At 43.5% G+C, this 20,031-nt stretch overlaps 1 protein-coding gene across 1 annotated transcript in view; it reads right to left on the bottom strand.

Annotated features, from left to right (window-relative positions):
- Positions 1-20,031, bottom strand: part of PIEZO2 (piezo type mechanosensitive ion channel component 2) — a 535,104-nt gene that overhangs the window by 1,935 nt on the left and 513,138 nt on the right. Inside the window, exons 44-51 of the mRNA XM_075529992.1 lie at positions 17,233-17,391; positions 15,758-15,905; positions 12,058-12,246; positions 11,529-11,621; positions 9,970-10,142; positions 4,535-4,663; positions 3,093-3,172; positions 408-591 (exon numbers count right to left, since the gene is read on the bottom strand). Of these exons, the coding sequence (XP_075386107.1) occupies positions 408-591; positions 3,093-3,172; positions 4,535-4,663; positions 9,970-10,142; positions 11,529-11,621; positions 12,058-12,246; positions 15,758-15,905; positions 17,233-17,391 (1,155 nt within the window). The remainder of the gene's footprint in view (positions 1-407; positions 592-3,092; positions 3,173-4,534; positions 4,664-9,969; positions 10,143-11,528; positions 11,622-12,057; positions 12,247-15,757; positions 15,906-17,232; positions 17,392-20,031) is intronic.

Here is a 20,031-nt window from a genome sequence, read left to right on the forward strand (position 1 = left end):
GCAATCATGGGCATAGATTTTAGCCTTAGAATGTGGTTATCTGGTAAGATCTAACCTGTTATAAAATGTGGTGGAGAATTGACCATATATATAAGTTTCAGAAAAGAAACAAAAAGAGATAACTCCATGCTCTTTCTAAATTTAGACACTTAATAACATTAAACCATGCAACAACAACAAAATGTGCAGTAAGGAAACAAGAGAATGTGGTTTTTAGCCCTGTCCTCACTATAGACACATACAAACACTTTGAACTCTTTGGGACTCTAGTTTATCAATTTTTAAAATGAACCCCAAAAATATGAATTCTAATACAAAATTCACAATCCTAAGAATATAAAAGGCTTCCCATCCATACATAACTACGATACATTCTTGTAACTGTAAATTGTGAAATGAGTCCTTACCCATAGCCAGCCAGGAAACCAAGACTAGGGGGACTGACTTTGTCATTGAAGACAATTAGCTCTAAGGCTGGAGTGTCCTGGGGGAATATTCTTTTACCAGCCAGGTCGAGAACCCACCACTCACTGTTTGAGTCAGTTGTATTGTCTCTGGACAAAATGATGGTGATATCCATGAAATTACTTTCTGCAGAAAGAAAAGATAAAGAAAACAAGTTATCTGGAGAATTCAGAGCACACCCGCAGCCGTTCTCAGCTGACAAACCTTGCTTACTATCGATGGCACACGGCTCCCGGGTGAAGAGGGCAGACAGCCAGGAAGACAACGTGAACGGGCCAGGACCTCTGTGTGAGGTTTCTCTTTTTCAGACGAGATTCCATGCATTACAGCTGTATGCTCCTGGTGGACAACTTACCAGGAGAAAGTTGAAGATCCACCCTTTGAAATTTGTGCTGGTAATTCCAAACAGCGAAATGGAAACTATAAAAACCTAAATTCCGACTTTTGATCGAAATGGCTGATTCATTTTTATTGCCAGTATTTAATAAGAGGAAGACTCTCTATTACAGTGGTTCTCGACTTTCCTAGTACCATGACCCTTTAATACAGTTCCTCATGTTGTAGTGACCCCAAACCATAAAATTATTTTTGTTGCAACTTCATAACTGTCATTTTGCTACTGTTATGAATTGTAAATATCTCATATGCACAATGTATTTTCTTTTCTTTTAAAAAATCATTTTATTGGGGGCTCATACAATTCTTATCACAATTCATCCATCCATTGTGTCAAGCACATTTGTACATTGGTTGCCATCATAGTTCTCAAAACATTTGCCTTCTAGTTGGGCCCTTAATATCACCTCCTCATTTACCCCCTCCTTCCCTGCTTCCCCCTTCCTCATGAACCATTGATAACTTATAAATTATTATTATTTTGTCATATCCGACATCGCCCTTCACCCACTTTTTTGTTTTCCATCCCCCAGGGAGGAGGTTATATGTAGATCCTTGTAGTCAGTTCCCCCTTTTCAACCCACCTTCCCTCCACCCTCCAGGTATTGCCACTCTCAACACTGCTCCTGAAGGAGTCATCTGTCCTGGACTCCCCGTGTTCACAGTTTCCTATCTGTACCAATGTACATCCTCTGGTCTAGCCAGATTTGTACGGTAGAATTGGGTTCATGATAGTGGGGGGGGGGGTCGGAAGCATTTAAGAAGTAGAGGAAAGTTGTATGTTTCATCATTACTACCCTGCAACCTGATTGGCTCGTCTCCTCTCCGTGACTCTTCAGTAAAGGGGTATCCAGTTGCCTACAAATGGGCTTTGGGTCTCCACTCTGCACTCACCCTCATTTACAATGATACTATTTTTTTGTTCTTTGATGCCTGATACCTCATCCCTTCGACACAGGCTGGTGTGCTTCTTCCATGTGGGCTTTGTTGCTTCCGAGCTAGATGTCCGCTTGATTATCTACAAACCTTTAAGACCATAGATACTATATCTTTTGATAGCTGGGCACCATGAGCTTTCTTCACCACATTTGCTTATACATACATTTGTCTTCAGTGATCCTATCAGGAAGGTGGGCACTGATATGATATTTTGTTCTTTGATGTCTGATACCTGGTCCCTTCTACACCTTGTGATCACACAGGCTGGTGTGCTTCTTGTAGGATGTATTTTCATTGTTACAAATTGAACATAATTAAAGCATAGTGATTAATCACAAAAACAATATGTAATTTTATATTGTGAAATATTTATTTCTTATGACAAATAAATAAAATGTTGTCTTGAAGCATGGCGTAGCATGGGTAACAGTCTTCATGCTGGGTACTCGTATGTGGGTGTATCTGCACGTGGGCAGAGATGGATAGAGGAGCGGAGTCTCAGTTCCTAAGACCATCAGAAATATGTGTTCTCCGATGATCTTAGGTGACCCCTGTGAAAGGGTCGCTTGACTCCCATAGGGGTCATGACCCACAGGTTAAAAACCACTGCTCTCATAGTTACAAGGGGGATTACAAAATTGCATATGATAGAGTTCCTTATCTCTATGGGGAAAATGTCATGATCATCAATTTCTGGGTATATGGCTACTACCCTAGGAAGGGCATTGACAAGATCTATTGAAGAGATCATTTCTGGTTGGTATGACTCATGAGGCCTTCCAGAGCAATGGCTTTTAATGTGGATTTGACTGAATAAGAATGCGTCAAGCCAAAAACCTTGAAAACTAAAATAATCCCAAAGTAATAATCTTCTGTCATCCCTGCTACAACGGAAGTGGACAATTCAAGTTGAACTGCTGAACATTCATGTATATTTCACGCTATTATTTTATTGTTATTCTTGTAAGGAGTCAATATATTTAATATCAGAATAATTCTGCAAAAGATATAGTTGCTAGTAGAAACAAATAAGAAGACTGATTTATCAATAATTTAAGTCACTAAAACTATTCTCAGTCAATCGGGTTCTACATCAATGAGAAGAAGAAAATTAAATGTTTGGTTCCTAGGTAACTGACACTCTCAGTGAAGGTAGGCAGGGTTTATGATTCTTGCAAGCCATACCACACAGGGAGAGATCACTGGAAGAGAACTTGACAAAGGTTGGAAATGTAAAGAGTGACTAAAAGTATGATTGATAGGCACCCCAAATAGTTACCGGTCATTCTTACCAGGTAAAAGTTGCTTTATCGGTTTTGAGTTAGAGTCACTAGGTGCTTTCACATAATATGGGTAGATCTTCTCTATAGTCCTGTGCATTAGGAGAAAAAAAAGATGTGATTAATTTGTTTAACCAATCTAAAGTTGATGTTCTTTTTGCTATTTTTGAATTTAAAAATTATTAAAGTTCTCATATATCTACATAAGTTGTTGCTATTGCTAGCTATCATAAAATCAATGTCCAATTCAATCCAAGCACAAAAGAATGAAATGCTGCCCAGTCTTGCTGTCTGCACGATTGGTTGGGGATTGAACTCTTGCAATATATTAGGCTTCCAGTGACTAATATTCCGAAGTTGATCCCCAGGATTTTCGTCTCAGGCTGGAAGCTCTGGAAAGTGTCTCTGCACAAAACACCTCAGTTAGGGATCCACAGGAAGGAGATCATTTTACCACTGAATCACACAATCTTACTTTATGAATTTTCAGTACAATCAAAATTCTCTGAAGCTGGATACATTCCCCAGGCAATTACCTGGACCCAGATGTATATACAATCTCAGCACACAAGCTGAGAAAGACTGAAAGCACTCTGTAGGTATTTTCCACACCTCACTTTTTTGAAGCCCAAGATTTGCCGTTCTTGTTGGGTCCTGTAACCATGATCACAAGTACTGAGCACTATTCTAACTTTAAGCTGTAGGATGGAACATAATTCTGCGGACTGGATGAAATGATCTAGTGCAAAGAGTGTGTGGGAAGAAACATACTGCCTGCCTGGACCTTACTCTCCACTGCTGTCACCGCAGAGCTTAGTGAACTCGAGTATATTTTTATGTTTTCCTAGATCTGTGCTCTCATCGAGAACGAATGGTGGGAGGTTCGATGATCATTCTAAGCCCTTCCCACTTTGATGTTGCTGGAAGGCGCCATGGAACGCAGTTGGAAACGCGGAGACACCATGTGGCAGAGTAGAACTGCTACACAGTGTTTTCTAGGCTGGAAATCTATGCCTGGCCCAAACCATGGCAGTCTCTCAATAACTTTGGTATTCACCGTCAACTAAATGCTGGACAATGAATATGTAAACTGACAGAAAAGCGGATGCCTTTGAATTAAGGAAAAGAACATTAGCTCTACCATTGGCTTATAGAAGAATGAAAAAAATATTGCTGTTTAAGAAGTACAGCCGGGATGCTCCCTTGAAGTGAGGCTGGTGGGACTTTGTGGCACATGCTTTGAATGCAGGCGCCCAGCCCTTGGGGAACGAGGTCATGCTCGGTACCAAGGAGGAAGCCCTCCGATGGGTTGACAGGGTGGCTGCAGCAATAGGTCAAGCACAATGATGGTGACGACGGCGCAGGACTAGACAGACAGAAACTGCATTTCATGCACAAGGTGTTTGTACACGGCAATCCTAAAGCACAATACGAACAAGGAAAAATCAACTTACACGGGTGTGTTTGAGCTTTCTGAGTCATTTCCAGCTATCATTTTGGCTATGTTCTCTCGAGTGATGTTTTTAAGAGGAAAAGAAAGCTTATCTGTGGCTATTTCTGCTTTTGCACCCAGAGTCATATTTCTGTGGAGGAAAAACGGAAAGAAAAATCAGGATTTGTGGCTTTGAAGATGTCCGGAAGAGACTCAAAATTAATAATTCTAAAGGTGATGACTGTCACTATGCTGTCACTGAGGCCACTGCCATCCATCCCAACATTTCCTTTACCCTCATCTCTAAGTCCAGCATTGAAGACAAGTCAACAAACTCAGGGAGACCGCCGTTTCCATTAGAGATGACCTTGAGCAGGCTGAGCTACAGACCAGGGTAGACTGGATTTGGTGCTCCAGTATGAATTTTAAATGCCTTCTCAGATCAACCACATGAGGCCAATCTCCATGGCGACTAATAGAATCTATGAGTTTAACAGAATGTCCACCCAATCAAAAAGTAGGCAAATGATGTAAACAGTTACTTTATAGAAGAGGATATTCAAATGGCCAACAGACACGTGCAAAGATGCTTAATATCATTAGCCATCAAAGAAATGCAAATTAAAACCATGATGAGATACCATTTCATTCACACTGTAATGGATAAGATTAAAAAAAACAACGAAAATAACACATGTTGGAGGGGATGTGGAACACTGAACTCTTTGTCAGATGGTAGGATTATAAGATGGTACAGCCACCATGGCAGGCACTCTGGTGACTCCTCAAAATTCTAGAAGTGAAGTTGCCATATAATCTAGTAATTCCATTCCTTGGTACATGTCCTAGGCATGACACACCTATGTTCAAGACAGCTATTCACCGTAGCAAAAAGATAGAAGCCCATTAATAGTTGAATGATATGTAAAATGTGGCACACACGTATCATAAAATAGTACTCAGTGATACAGAGAAATGCATTCTCAAAACAATTTACAGCACATGCGAAACTGAAGCACATTAGGTTGAGCAAAGCAAGTCAGTTAAAAAACAATGAAAAACAAAACACCCCACACACAAATATTACATGTTCTTACCATTATGAAATGACACAAATAGGTCAAAAATTAAACAAACAAAAATAATATTCATTAGGAGTTACCAGGTGTGGGGTAGGGGTATGGAGAAGTGATCTCTAGGTGGACACCTTTTCTTTATAGAAATAGAAAAGATGGAGTCAATAAATATGGGTAAAGTTCACACAGCATGCCTGATGTAACATGTCAACAAGAATCTACCGTATATACTCTAATATAAGCTGACCCGAGTATAAGCCGAGGAACCTAATTATTACCTGGGAAACCAGAAAAACGGATTGACTCAAGTATAAGCCTAGGGTGGAAAATGCAGAAGCTATTGGTGAGTTTCAATAATCAAAACAAATGAAAATAAAATTACTAAAAATTGAGACATCAGTGGGGTCATGTATTTAAATATTTAGTTTAAATAAAAAACAAATAAAAGGACAACAAATCATTTAACATTAGTAAACGAGAACAGTAAGTGGAAAATAGGTCAACAAAAACAAGAAGGTATCAACAATGATACCGTAAGAACACTATTCCCCGAGCTCAATCAGCAACCAAGCTAAAATGTAAAGAGTTAAAATCCTTCAAAACTGGATTCCTCATCATCATCCGTATCCCAATGCAGAGCTTCAGCTGGTGTGAGGTCATCATAGACGCTGTCCTCACTGAGATCGCCGTCATCACCACCACTGCTGTCATTTTCATACAAAGCGCAGTCTTCACTGCCATCCATAGCATTACTAATACTACATTTCTGGAAGACATGTCACACCATGTCTTCTGGAATGTCTTCCCATGTATCTCGAACCCACTTTGCTATTAACTCTATGTCAGGCTTCATGAGATTTCCTCCTTTTGTTAGTCGGGCTTGACCAGATGACATCCATTCATGCCACATCCTTCGCACATGGTCTTTAAAAGGCTTATTCAAAGATACACGTCATAGGATGGCTCTGATTAGTTAGATGTGAGTGAACAAACATTCAAAGCCCTGAAGTGTCAGTGGGGCTTTGAATGAAAAGTGGGGAAATGGCCATCACCCGCGAGATAACGGGCACCCATCCTGTTACCTCCGGAGTGGGGGGGCAGCGAGCTGTTATACCTCGCTGGGGTACCACTGACCCATGTATAAGCCGAAACCCAGTTTTTCAGCACAATTTTGTGCTGAAAAACTTGACTTATACACGAGTATATATGGTAATCAATTGATATAACATAGTTCATAAACTTTTTCTACTTCCCAGTATATTGATAAGTGTCTGAGGCCTTAAAATGTTAAAAGTAGTCATCTAAGATACAACTATTCATCTGTCTTCTTTTGGAAAAACAGAGATAAGGAAACCCAAGAATCAGTGAAGCAAATTGACTATACGGCTAACAGACTACACAAACCACTGCCTCCTCCTCTTCCTGAGAAGAATCAGGCAATTCTTGGCTACCACTGTTGAACGTTCAGATCAGGAGCACAGTAGATGAATCCTGATAAAAGAGGAGGAAATGTATTTGAACTTCCAAGTCTTAATGAATCCAGATCTGCTGGCCGTATTGAAGCTGAAAGAGTCCTTAAGACTATGACCCTGAATTACTCTTCGAATCATACATTGAAGCTATCTTCTGAAGGCACCTTTAACCAAGTGATAGCTAAACGCATGGAGTAAGGGTTGTTGTTCGTGAGCATTGCATTTCTTTAGAACAAGGGTCCTCAAACTATGGCCTGCGGGCCACATGTGGCCCGCCAAGGACATTTATCTGGTCCACCGGGTGTTTTTGCCTGTTTTGTTTTTTTACTTCAAAATAAGATCTGTGCGGTGGGGTCGGTGTACTCGGAGCTGTCGGAGTGTGAGAGTGGACGGGAACCTGGTAGCACTATGTCTTCCTGCAGCTTCTCCGGGGTGGGGAGGGGGGGGCGACGTTTTCCAGAATCACTGTGAACCTGCTGTCTCTGTGTGTGCCAAGTGGGGCTAAGAGCCATTCTCCAGCCGCTCCAAGTACAAGCACTTGTCACCGGAGATGGTCCACGATGACAGCGTGGGAGCACAATCAGCCTGATGCCTTTAAGGTGTCCTGCGGTCAATGTGGCCACGGGCTTGGCCACGAGTTCCACAATGATGGCCCCAAGCGGGGGCAGTCCCGCTTCTGAATATTCAGCCGCTCCCTGAAGTTCATCCCTAAAGGCAGCACATCTGCCTCCCAGGGGAAGTAAGCAGGCAGCCCAACCCCAAGCAGCCCCAGGCATTGGTCACCCCCTTTAGAACTACAGCCTACTGACCTTCAGACAGGGAGGACTGGAGGGGGGGGGCTGTTTCCTGAGGACCCTCCCCCCTGTGCCAGGATGGGGCCCAGGGCTGGTTCATCTTGGCTTTTGAGGCTTGAGGCTGGGACTCTGGTCTTAGGGTATCTGTGTCTTGAAAGGCGTAACACGCTTGGCTTCTCTCCTCAGCCTGGCGGCCCCTCCCTGCCTGTCTGGTCTCACCCTCTGAGCCCCAATTCCCAAAGGGGCTCACCAAGGCCATGCTAATCCCTAAATTAAGTGAGCAGATGCAACCACTACAAGGCCATGTCCCAGTCGGCGACTCCAGCCGGGTCACTGCATGACTCGCTCTGGTCAAATCCTTCCAGGCTCACCAGGCCACTGATGGTCTGTGACCTGCTGGGGCATGCGGGCCATGGCACAGCCCCTGAGCCCCAGGTCTCCATCTGTGTGAGAGAGCAGCCACTGGTCCATGGTCTTCCTACCAGTCCCCCACGGGGCCTGGGAGGTCTTGTCCCACAGTCTGTACCTGCCACGCCTGCCCCGGGAGAGTACATTCAGAGCTCCTGATGGCGGCCTCACCCTCTCCTGCCTCACCCTCTCCAACTTTCTGAACCGATGGGCTGGAAACTAGTAAAGCCAAGGACCCAGCAGGCTGCCATGTCCGTGACTGGGTCTGTCTCCACCCTTAAAAAAAAAGGTGCAGTGTGCACAGGGATTTGTTCATAGTTTTTTTTTTTTAACTATTGTCCGGCCCTCCAACAGTCTGAGGGACAGTGAACTGGCTCCCTGTTTAAAAAGTTTGAGGACCCCTGCTTTAGAAGGACAAAAACAAAATAAAATGAAAAAAACTCATGATATAACACCAAAGAATCAACAGCTATGCTAGAGCAAAGTATAACTGAGATGGCTGGGGTGGAGTGGGAGGCGGGGAGTCGAGAGAGCAAGGATGTTGAAGTGAAGTACCTCGAGTGGCAATAATGAGAGTGTGGACACAATGTGAAGAATGTAACACATGTGACTGATCATGTCTTAGAAGCAGAATGAGTTTGGTTTTATTATGCACATTTTCACCAGAAGTAAAATTTTAAAAAGTACAACAAAGAAAATGTTTCATCTGAACATTTTTAAATGTTTTTTTTTTTAACAATTTGTGGGGTTTTGTTTTTGTGCCTCTTCAAATAGAAGGCACTGTAAGATTTTGGCCAGATAATGTAAACTTGACAAGAAGCATTTGGAACATTTAAAGGGAGAAAAGTATAATTTTATAGGGAATTCTTTAAACTCTAAACAACCCATTCAAAATAATTAGTGTTTCCTGTTCTCGCTAGACTTTGTAGAAGGCTTTCTTTTGCACTTACCAGAGCCAATGCCAACTAAGAATGTGCTACCATGATTCAAGTGAACCTGTTACCTCACTGCCCCAGTGCGCTCGCTTTCAAGATGGAGGCATCAGAGGGTGAGATAGGAAACTAAGGCATTCAACTGGCCCATCGTGCTGGGGGTCTCCTGCTTCATCAAAAAATACTGGATTTTGATATGTAACCTCTGGAAACAAACTTTTCTAAGATATGCTTTTTATGAACAAGGGAAGTTGGACGCAGTGGCTGCAGGCTAGCCAAGGGGTGGGGTGTGGTGGGAAGCAATCTTCCTCAACCCTCCCCCTTTGAGCACTATCAACTATCGAATTGATCTTGGAACAGATCTGTTGGAGGGATTACAGCGAATGTCTGGTTTATGGATGCTGCAAGTTCTTCATTCTTAAGCTCAAACTTGAACTTTTAAAGGAAACGGTACAATTTACCCAGAATCATGGTTTTTCCCTCTGTCTCTCTCTGGTCCATGGAACTGATTGCTAGCTTCACTTTAAACATTAATATTAGTAGAATAAAGGAATTCTAAGAAGTCCTTAGTATTTTTATTTTTTGTACATAGTTACTGATCAATTTATTATTTGATATACAAAAAATTAACTTAAAATGGAAACTTCCCATTGTTATAACAATGAAAATAAAATACATATTAATCTAATTTTGCTCATTTGATAGCCTTCCACCCTTCTGCCCCAGGCTTAGATTGGGCAAAGGGAGAGATGGTTCATGGAAATGTGGTAACTACCTTTGAATACTCCACGAAAAAACAACAGAGAAGCTACTACTGGGGTTCCGGAGTTCTTCCATCATTTTCTTCTTACTGGGAGGGCTGATGGTCCACAAGGAGTTTGAGTTTCCTTCCAGCTCTGCTACTGTGACATCTTCGTTTTCATAATTTTCCAGAAATTGCATAGCACCCTGCATGGACACAGACACACAGACGTCACAGACACACAGACATCACAGACAATGCTGCATAAAGAAAGCAATTACTCTACCTTTCAACTGACCGTATGGAAAGCATTTCCTATGAAAGGAAACATTATCTAATGGATTATCCTGAGCATCCTGTGCACCAGTTCTCACTGCCTTCCCACAGGCGGGGCAACTATTAGTCTCATGGCTTCACTGTAGCCTAAGTGTTGCCACCACCAAATAAACTGCGGAATCTCTTCAACGGAAAGAGGAAAACTCAGACGTTATGGGAGCATTTCCACTCTTTAATAAGTAGGACAATTATCAACTTCTGGGGAGCCGAGCGTTCCTCTAATGTAACAGACAAAATTTAATCCAGCAGGACACAGTAGCCCCAGTCATCTTCAAGGTTACTTTTGACAGTGTGAACTATGTGCTGGTAACTTACAAAAGAGAACCGCATCTGATCGTTTTCTCTGAATAAAGCGCGTTATTTACAAAACAAAGTCTAATTATGAAAATAATGTTATCCCATGAAATGTTTGGGATGTAGAGAAAATGATAATACCACCTACCAAATCACTGTTTTATCTTAAGGAATTATCATATAATTTATAAAATACTATGATTTTAATTTTACACTACACGTCATCAGGAAAGTATTTCTACACTACCACTCAATCTCATTGCCATACAGTCGATGCTGACTCACAAAAGCCCTGTAAAGACAGGCTAGAACTGTCCCCGTGGGTTTCCAAGACTCAACCTTTACAGGAGTAGAAAACGTCATCTTTGTCCTGGGAAGTGGCAGGTCGTTTCAAACTGCTGACCTCATGGTTAGTACCCCAGCCACTGAGCAACCAGGACTCCTCTTTATACACCATAGCATCTAAGGACAGAGAATGTGTAAGCCCTGCCTTCTCCCGCAATGACCACTGTAGGGCAGCCAGTGCCCTGTCCTCATTGCCACCGTAGTTAATGTGATTAGTGCCCATTTGATGAATCTTCAAGATGCTTCCAATTTTTACGAGAATGTTTTCATACAAAACACCTACATGTCGTTTTGTCATATACTGACTTGCTGCCTTAGGATAGATTCCCACAGTAAGTGTACTGTGAAATCGTATCTGTTGAGCTTATGTTACCATATTCTGAATTAAAATTATGTTTAGCAAATTTATATCTAATAGTTTCGCGATAACTTTCCAGGTGCTCAAACCGGTTAATAGTGAGGAACCCCCTGACTATGTGTGCTAAGTGCTAAAAAGCTCTCCTTTCCCCCCACCCCCACCCCCTCGGCCATTGGCAAAGTAATCGATAATACAACAATTCCTTAGCTCACCCAGGTGAAAGGTCTTCAGTAGAGAGCCGCCATATGCATTTACTTACTGTGTCCTTAGAAAAAGAACCCATAAATTTTCCAAACATGGTTTTGTTCATCACTTTCAGCTGGCTTTGCTGGGCACTCATGGTGAAAATAGGCTGGAAAAGAAAGGTGCATGGTACTGTCAGTGGTTCTGGAGTCTCCTCTGAATCTGGATGAACTGAGACGTATTTGCATCGTATAACTGCATAGTCGACTAACTGCCCTTGTGACAACTGGCCAAAGAGCTATCTTTTGAAAAGGGATCACCCTGTACTCAACACCAGGGCAGAGATATGCCTTCATAGTCTTTCCTACCTTAGTTCATATGGTCCATATGACCGGGCGGTGTTTTGTTCTGTTGTTCACAGGGTGCATCTAACAGCTTCACAACATAGGAGTACTTGCCAAAAGGTCCAAATTTAGATAGAATAATGGAGTCCCGAAAACCTAACTGCACATCACGCAGGAGGTTACTCTTGCAGTACTAAGTAGGTGGGTGACACGGGAAGCAAAACACCAGGTGTCCGCACTGAGCGTCACCCCTTTCATTACCTGGTAGCCTCCCAGGGTGATTGTGACGGAGACATCCAGGGGCTGGTTGATCACCCCAGCAACGGACTTGATCAAGGACATGAAGAGAAGAGGAAACCACACGATGCAAATCAGCAGGACAATGATCATGCCGCCCATGCCGTACTTCACCGCCTTCTTCTTCTTCTGCCCCCGGGGCTGGGGGTACCTCTGCAACAGAGTGTGAAAAGTGCAAACTGGTGACTCACAGACGAGAGGAGGCAGGGACTTTGCACCAAGAGGCTCGTGCTCATCTTGATTCTGCTCTGCTTGCTCAGGAACTAGGATGACAAGCCCACCCCAACTTCAGGGTGAGGGCGGTGGTGAAGGTAAAAGTGCAGTCACAGTCCATGGGAGTATGCCATGGGCCACTAAGAGGTCAAAACAGCAAAGGGGTAGCTGTGGGGGCATCATGAAACACTGGGTGAGTTGGGGCGGGGCCGACACCACTAGTCACAGAAGGCTCTGAGGGCAAGAGAAAGGGCACACTTCTCCAGTTGACAGTCACCTGCATGAGCATTGGTGCACCTGTGGGCAAAGCAGTCAGGTACCTGGTTTCTGCTCTACTTGAACACCAGGGAGGGAAGAGGAATCTCTGGAGCACAGTGGCTCCAGACAACACCCCACATGCCTTGCCCTCCGTTTGAGCCCCCAACCCCTACAGGGACTTACGGATGATTGGCTACATCCCTAGTAATGGGCTTCATGCCTGCTCTGTGGCTGAGTCTCTAGACTTCTTGCACTTTCTTTATGCTCACCTTGCTTCACTCCAGGTTTGTCTACATCGCGTTTCTGTCTTACTGGAGCTCCACAAAGGTGCCTTCCTGTGATCCTCACTCAGGACTACTGCCTGCAATGTTCCAAAAATGATCACGCCCTGCCACCCCAGGGGGCAGAGCTCCTCTGCTCACATGTCTCCTTATTGTTGCTTTTATACAGCTTATTCTTCCAATCAACACGTGATATAATTCTTGATTTTTAATTTCATCTTTTCCATTCAGAGTACTAGGATTATCGCCTGCATCCGTTTCACTTGGTTTCTTGGGTCTTTGTTGCACCAGGGCCAAATGGAGGGTCTAATTAGGCCACTGTCTTATCTAACTCCCTCGTTCAGCAGCATCTTATAGTTTCACTGTATAAATCCTTCATGTCCCTTGTAAGATTTATACTTAGGCATTTGACTCGCTTACCTGTTATTATGAATGGAATTGTTTGTTAATTCCCCTTCCAGGTATCTCTTTGACACCCTTTTTCTTTTTTTATTGCTCTCCAAGGAACTTCTAATATCATGCTGAAGAGAATTGGTGAGAGCAGACATCCTTGGCTGGTTCCTGACTGCAAAGGGTAAGCTCTTCATCTTGCCCATTGAGTATAACATTGGCTGTTCATGTATGCCCAGAGGAACTGTTCTTCCAAACCAATCTGGATTCTTTTAGGGTTTTCATCAAGAAAGGGCATTGGATCTTATCAAATGTTGCCGTTTCCTGACTCCATGGAGGCGATCATGCCGTTCCTTTTCTTTGTTTTCTTGATCATCCCTGGATTCCCGGAATACATTCCAGTTGGACACGCTTGTACCACAGAGCCTTTCATGGATAAGAATGACGGGACAAGCACTAGATTGTTGAAGACCACAGCACTGCTGGGACCCCTCGGGAAAGGTGTGACCCCAAACGAGGGTTGGAAAAGGCCTCTGGAGAAAGAGCTGTCTACATTGAAATCTACACATTGGAGAGGAGATGCACAAATAAGAAACTTGGGACAGGATGTAAAGATAGGAAAATCTCCTCCTGAATTGCCTGTGAAAGCAGATTAATGGAGACATGGCTGGGGCAAAGGATTCAGGGACAAATGTAAATGCTCCCTCCTGTTAAAGGCTTTCTTCTGTCAGCTCTGAGCTCCTCCCTCGCATATTCCAGGAGCAGCCCTTAGCCCTCCTTCAGGGGACACTCTCAGAGCATCTTCTCTCCCTGTCCATGGGTCACGAGTCTGTGTGGTTATTTACTGAGCACGTTACTCCCAGTGCACTGCTCATTCCGTGAAAGCAGAGAACACGGCATGTTCGGATCGTTAGTCCATGTCAGCCCTGAGCTTCGAGCACTAGGACGTGCTCCATAAATGTTATGGTCGACTGCACAAACAAGAAAAAGTTCTCAAAATGTTTCTCAGTTCTGTAGTCCTGACCTCAGCAGCCGGACTTTATTACCTCTCCCACCAAGTTTTCTGAACATTTCATGCCAGCCTTTCCTTTTGATGTGCTTTGCAGCAGAAAGGGGTGAATGTTATTGTGAGGGGACAGTTCACGGTCTTTCTCTGTGCTCTGGAATGTGCTGCCACGGCGAGGAGACATCCAGCTGGCTGCCCTGAGCATGACTGCCTTCATGGAGAGGGATTCTAGCCAAGAGCCGTGCACCTGAGTCAGCTACGGGCCACTGAGAACCAAATAAGACAGTGATGCTTTCAAACCAATACTTTCCATTGTCTCAGTAGTTTGTCAGCAGCGGTCGGTTACTGATATAATATTTGCGGAATGCATCACTCCAGGACCTGAGAGGAGACTGGAGACTTTTCAGCCAGAGGTTTTATGATACGAATTCTCCTCTCTCTGCTCCTCTATGTCCCGGGTATCTCTTGGTGACCGTCTCTTAAGGGAGCCAATTCTGAGCCGTCTCTTCTGTCCCATGACCCCCCTAAGAGCTTCCCCTGCTCATTTTAACTCAGTCTTGACTCTCACAAGTCGATTCTAATCCTTTCGTTGTCCATATTTCAAATAGCCCCACACAACTATTATTTAGGTCTCCATCTCATTTTTCTACATCAGACCAAAGACTTCTCCTCACAGGTCAAGCTTTCCTTCGCCGCCCTGGTGGCTCACTTCAGTGTCCCTCTGATAGGGTGTGATCGCACAGTGTGATCACATCCACCTCCTGGTCCAGGTCCACCAGCTCGTGGTTTCCTCAGAAGTCAGGACAGCACGTTCAACTTTGCTACAAACAAGCTTAATTTCCACCCACAGAGACACCGAGGCCGCAGTAACATGGGCCACCCGACAGGGAAGCTTCGGAAACCACTCGTGATTGTGTGAAAGGACTTTCAGAGTGGGTAGTATAAAAATGAGAGTACAGGCACTTCACACCACTTGGCCTAGTATTTTTTGGGGGTATTTTTACTACTATTACATTTGTTAAACTTTGAAATAGCCATTCGAGAATAGCAATTCTGTCCATCTATTAAACCTGGAAGAATAAACAAATGTTTGCACTTCAATTTCCTTTAAGTAGAGCTTAAATCCTCTCTCCTTCACTAAGTGTGACCCAGAGGGCAGACAGGACTCCAAACCCCTGGTGCCTACATTCCCTCACCAAACTACAATCCTTCCTGCTTCCACATGGGCTCTTACGGAGAGCGGGGCTACACAGAAATATGGCATTTCTTCTTCCTAAGAGAGGTTCCATTTCCCAAAGAAGGTACCCGGATGATGTTGCTGAGAACACAGCAGGGAGTCTGAAAGTCACACCGCAAGTGGTTTGGCAATTGACAGGACATTTGTAGGTCTTAGTCATTTGTTGTATTTGCCTTGATTTATTCGGGCTTAAGATTCACAAAACTTCACACTCATCTTAAAAGCGGCCCTTTCAAGGAGAAACAAACAAGAATATAGGCACTTTTCTTGGTTCCTTACTTTTTCTGATTCTCGCCAACACTTCAGGATGAATATGTGAGCGTATATGTCCTCCACACAAATCCAGCTAGAGAGGCTCAGGGTGGTGTCTGTCCACACCCAGTCCATCACAGCCCTCAGTTCTGTCAAGAATGGAACAAGGCGGAACCTGAGAGGAAGCACACCATGTTAGACAGCCAGGCGAGGATGGTCACAAGGTTGATGTGTCTGGGAATTCGGTTAGCTTTCATGACTCAGGAAATAGCCCAAGTGACTCCTAAAGTCAAGGCAGACGAGGAGCACAACACTGTACTCGAATCCTGTGCACAGAATGACACACAGGGGCGTAACGCCTGCACACTCGGATTAGGATTGTAAATGCTTTCCCCCTTTACTGATCTTAACAAACTGCTATTTCTTGTTCAAATACATTTTGAGCTGGACTTGGTTTTTAACATTTATTTGTGTGTCATGAGACTCGATGGGGCACAGGATTATTGCCAACTGTTCACATTGGTAGAGTGGTGGTTTTGCTGTAGAATGTGCTAGGGAAGATTACAGACAGACATGATCACTGAAAGATGTGGGAAAGCCAGCTCGTGGGGGTGTGAATATGCTTGGCTCTAGACTGTAGCTCCAACAGCAATGGGCTTTTCAAGGTCAGCATGACTGACCGAACCACTTGTATTTCAGTTGGGGATGGCTTGGGAGGCCCCTCTGGGAACTGAGAGAACACACTCTCTCTTTTTGCCTGCCACAAAGCTTCTCGCAGGCTTGAGAGCCACGGCCAGTCTCCGGCCCCTCACAGCTGTTTGGATCAAGACCCAGAAATCTGTTGGATGAACGATAACCCCTGGAGAAGATGTCCACTTGGACACGGGATGGCACTATGTGAAGCATTACTCAGCATCTGTGGGCTGCACTGTGGCGAACCTCTTCCCTATGAAGGGGCCAGTGGGACCACAGCCACACCTTTTATATCATTCCATCGCTCCCCAGGAAACAGGAAGAAGAGGCTTACGTCAAATCACCAGGCGGGAGAATAAATATGCCTGTTCTGAGTTCTTAACGAATTTAATCTCAGGAATAATATTCCACTTGGTATTATGTGGGATAAGCACTCTTCTGTGGTGAATACACTTAACTGACATCACACTGACCAAATGTTTTGGAATATTCCAGAGTGCAAGTACTCTGGAGGTCGGTCATGCATGGACGTGCGTTTATTGATGTGTGGTTCCTGTGTCTTTGATTTTTGTTTAAAATATCATCACAGCAATCATACGGGACACAAAAACCAGAACCTGTGGAGGGTCTTGGAACAACGTCGTGCCAACTGCACCCAGAAATGTGCTTAAAGCAGCCTGGCTATTCTCTTGCCAAATACTGCACGTGAATTGCTTCATATCTGCATCCCTTCTGTTTCCATTTCTCCCCAGGATGGACCTTGTCAGCCTCACGGGTAGAGGGGAGGGAACACTGTAGAATGGACTTACCCTTGAAACAAGAAGAGATTGACATAGTTGTAACTCTTTGTGAGAAAATTTCCAAGGACTCTTGTTGGGTAGCCACAGCGAATTTGGTAGGCAGATAATCCGAAGTAAACACATTTCACAAAATACCAAAGCTGAGCAACTAGATTCTGGCTGAATTTTCTAAAAACGCGAAAACACAGACATATGAAGGAATGGGTTCATTCTAGTACAAAATGGCACCTGGTTAGGATTAAGAATTTTTTAAAAAAAGGTTGTTTCCCCCTCACCACCCCTCCTGCCCCCCAGGCAATTATCCAATTCTCAGAAATTCTCTATACACCCTAACCCAAAGGCAAAAGGTGGGGTAAGACGATTTTTTAAAAAAGCTTTCTGTGAATGGTGCCTCCAATATTCTAGTATATTATTCAACTGTTAGGCCATAATTAAGATAAATTACTTTTAAATGAAAACCAAAACCAAAGCCACAGAATTGATTCTGCCCCATAGTGATTTCTCAGGCTATAAATCTCAACTAGAGCCCATAACCTATTTTACTCTCCTGAGAGCAGCTGGTGGGTTTGAGCCAGTAATCTTGTGGTGAATTAATAGTAAATATTTTCTCAAAGCATGGATGATACAGCTACCTCTGGATGTCTGAATTAAAACTCATGAAAGAAAGAATCAAAGTAAACTTTTTACTTAAAAGGATTGATAAAATTAAAAATTTTTTGTTGTGCATCTATAGAAATATGTGAGAATAACTTTCAAAACACCAGAGACACATATAAACCATAGATGTATGAGTGAATTTTGGACCCACGTTTAATTCTAGCCTCAATCTAAGAATAGTTAGTTCTTAGGACATGGCCCTAATTCAGTACTTTTCCTCATGAAGAGATCCTTGAAGATATGGGTGCTATAGCAATAGCAATGTGTGTTGGAGAGACATGGTTCCCAGCTCTCAGAAAGAATGGCTTTTGGGGGTTTAAAGGCCTGCCTGTCTTATAACGAGCAGCCATAGAATTTAGGTGTCAACTAAATGTACAGAGAAGAACCACACCAGCCTGTGCGATTCAAGGATTGTACATAATAAAATCCAAATCCAAAGGAGGGAATGGCATCAGAGCTCTAATTCTGAACACTCAGGTTGCAGAAGGCCCTGGATGACAGTGAAATCCCAAAATCCATTTGCAGGGCTCCCACATAGATCATCATCACTTGTCTGTCAGTTTGTTGTGCTGTGATGGCGTGTGTGTTGCTGTGATGCTGGAAGCTATATCCCTGCTATTTCAAATGCCAGCAGGGTCACCAAAAGTGAACACGTTTCAGCGGCTCTTCCAGACTAAGAACAGATTATGAACCAGGAATTAGTGGTCCTCTTCAGAGGTAGTAGCCGCTGAAAACCTTCGGCATATAATCAAAACATTATCAGCTACTGAAGATCCGGTGAATGGAAGTAGAACACGGTCAGAGATAGTGCCAGAGGATGGGCCCCTCGGGCTGGAATGCACTTGATATATGACTGAGGAGGAGTTGCCTTCTCAAGTGCTGTTGACCTTGGTGAGGAGAACAGTATAAATCCAGTGGGAGTAAAACCTTTAAGATCTTCACTTGCTGATGGGGCAAAACTCAAAATGAGAAGAAACAACTGTAATAACCTACCAATAATCAGATCTTAGAATATACAAAGTGGGAATCTAGGAAAATTGGGTGTTGCAAAAAAATGAAGTGGAATGCATACAGCTGAATTTCCTCGGTATTAGTGATGGAATGGTATTGGCCATTGTGAATCAGAAACTCATAAGGGTTTACTATGCTGGGCATGAAACAGTCAAGGAGAATGGAATGGCACACATCATCAGAAAGGACGTCTCAGGAGCTAGCCGGAAGTACAATGCTGTTTGCGTCCATCCAAATTCAAAGAAACCCAATCAATCTAGTTGTGGTTGTTAGGGATGATGTCAACCAGACACTCCTGGGTTGGGGTGAATTCAAACCTGTCAATCAAGTCACCATCTGATGACACTTCTTTGATGTCATAAGACTTATGTGTAAGACAGGGAGACCAAAGAGAGTTGAGTCTTCTTTGGCCCTTTGCCTTCTGCAGGAGCTGGACCTTGCACATGCTTCCTGATCTCCTACTGCATCACTGCCAATCCAGGAGCTGTCAACAGACTACCATGGTGGATCCACCATCTGTCTTCAGATCTCTACACCCACTAGCTGTCCCCTTTGCTGTCTTGGCTTCATCATCCATGTCCAGAGCCTCCATCTTCTATTGCATCCTGCTCATCAACTTCTAGGATCAGGAGAAGTTGCACTTAAACTGGGCTGGACTTACCTATTTCTACAACTGTGTAAGCCATTTCTTGATCTAAATCTCTTTTTGTATACAACACGTACAAGTGTCACTGGTTTTGTTTCTCTAGAGGACTCAGTCTTACACAACAATGATCATACAAATGTACGCAACAACCAGAGCTCCAAATTGAAAATGAAACTCACTGTCAGTGAGTCAGTTCTGACTCATATCGACCCTGCAGAACAGGGTAGAACTGCATCTGTGAGTTTGTAAGACCGTAATGGCTTAAAAGAATAGAAAGCCCCATATTTCTCCCACGGAGCAGCTACTGGTTTCGAGCAGCTGTCCTTGTGGTTAGCAGCCCATTGCTAACCAAAATACCACGAGGAATGCAGAAATTGAAGAATTCTGCCAATATCTTCCTTCTGAAATCGATCAAACATGCAATCGAGATGCAATGATAATTATCAGCAATTGGAATGCCTCTGTTGAAAACCACGAGGAAGGAACAGCAGTTG

This window comes from Tenrec ecaudatus, chromosome 13, assembly GCF_050624435.1.
Source record: "Tenrec ecaudatus isolate mTenEca1 chromosome 13, mTenEca1.hap1, whole genome shotgun sequence".
Lineage (NCBI taxonomy): Eukaryota > Metazoa > Chordata > Mammalia > Afrosoricida > Tenrecidae > Tenrec > Tenrec ecaudatus.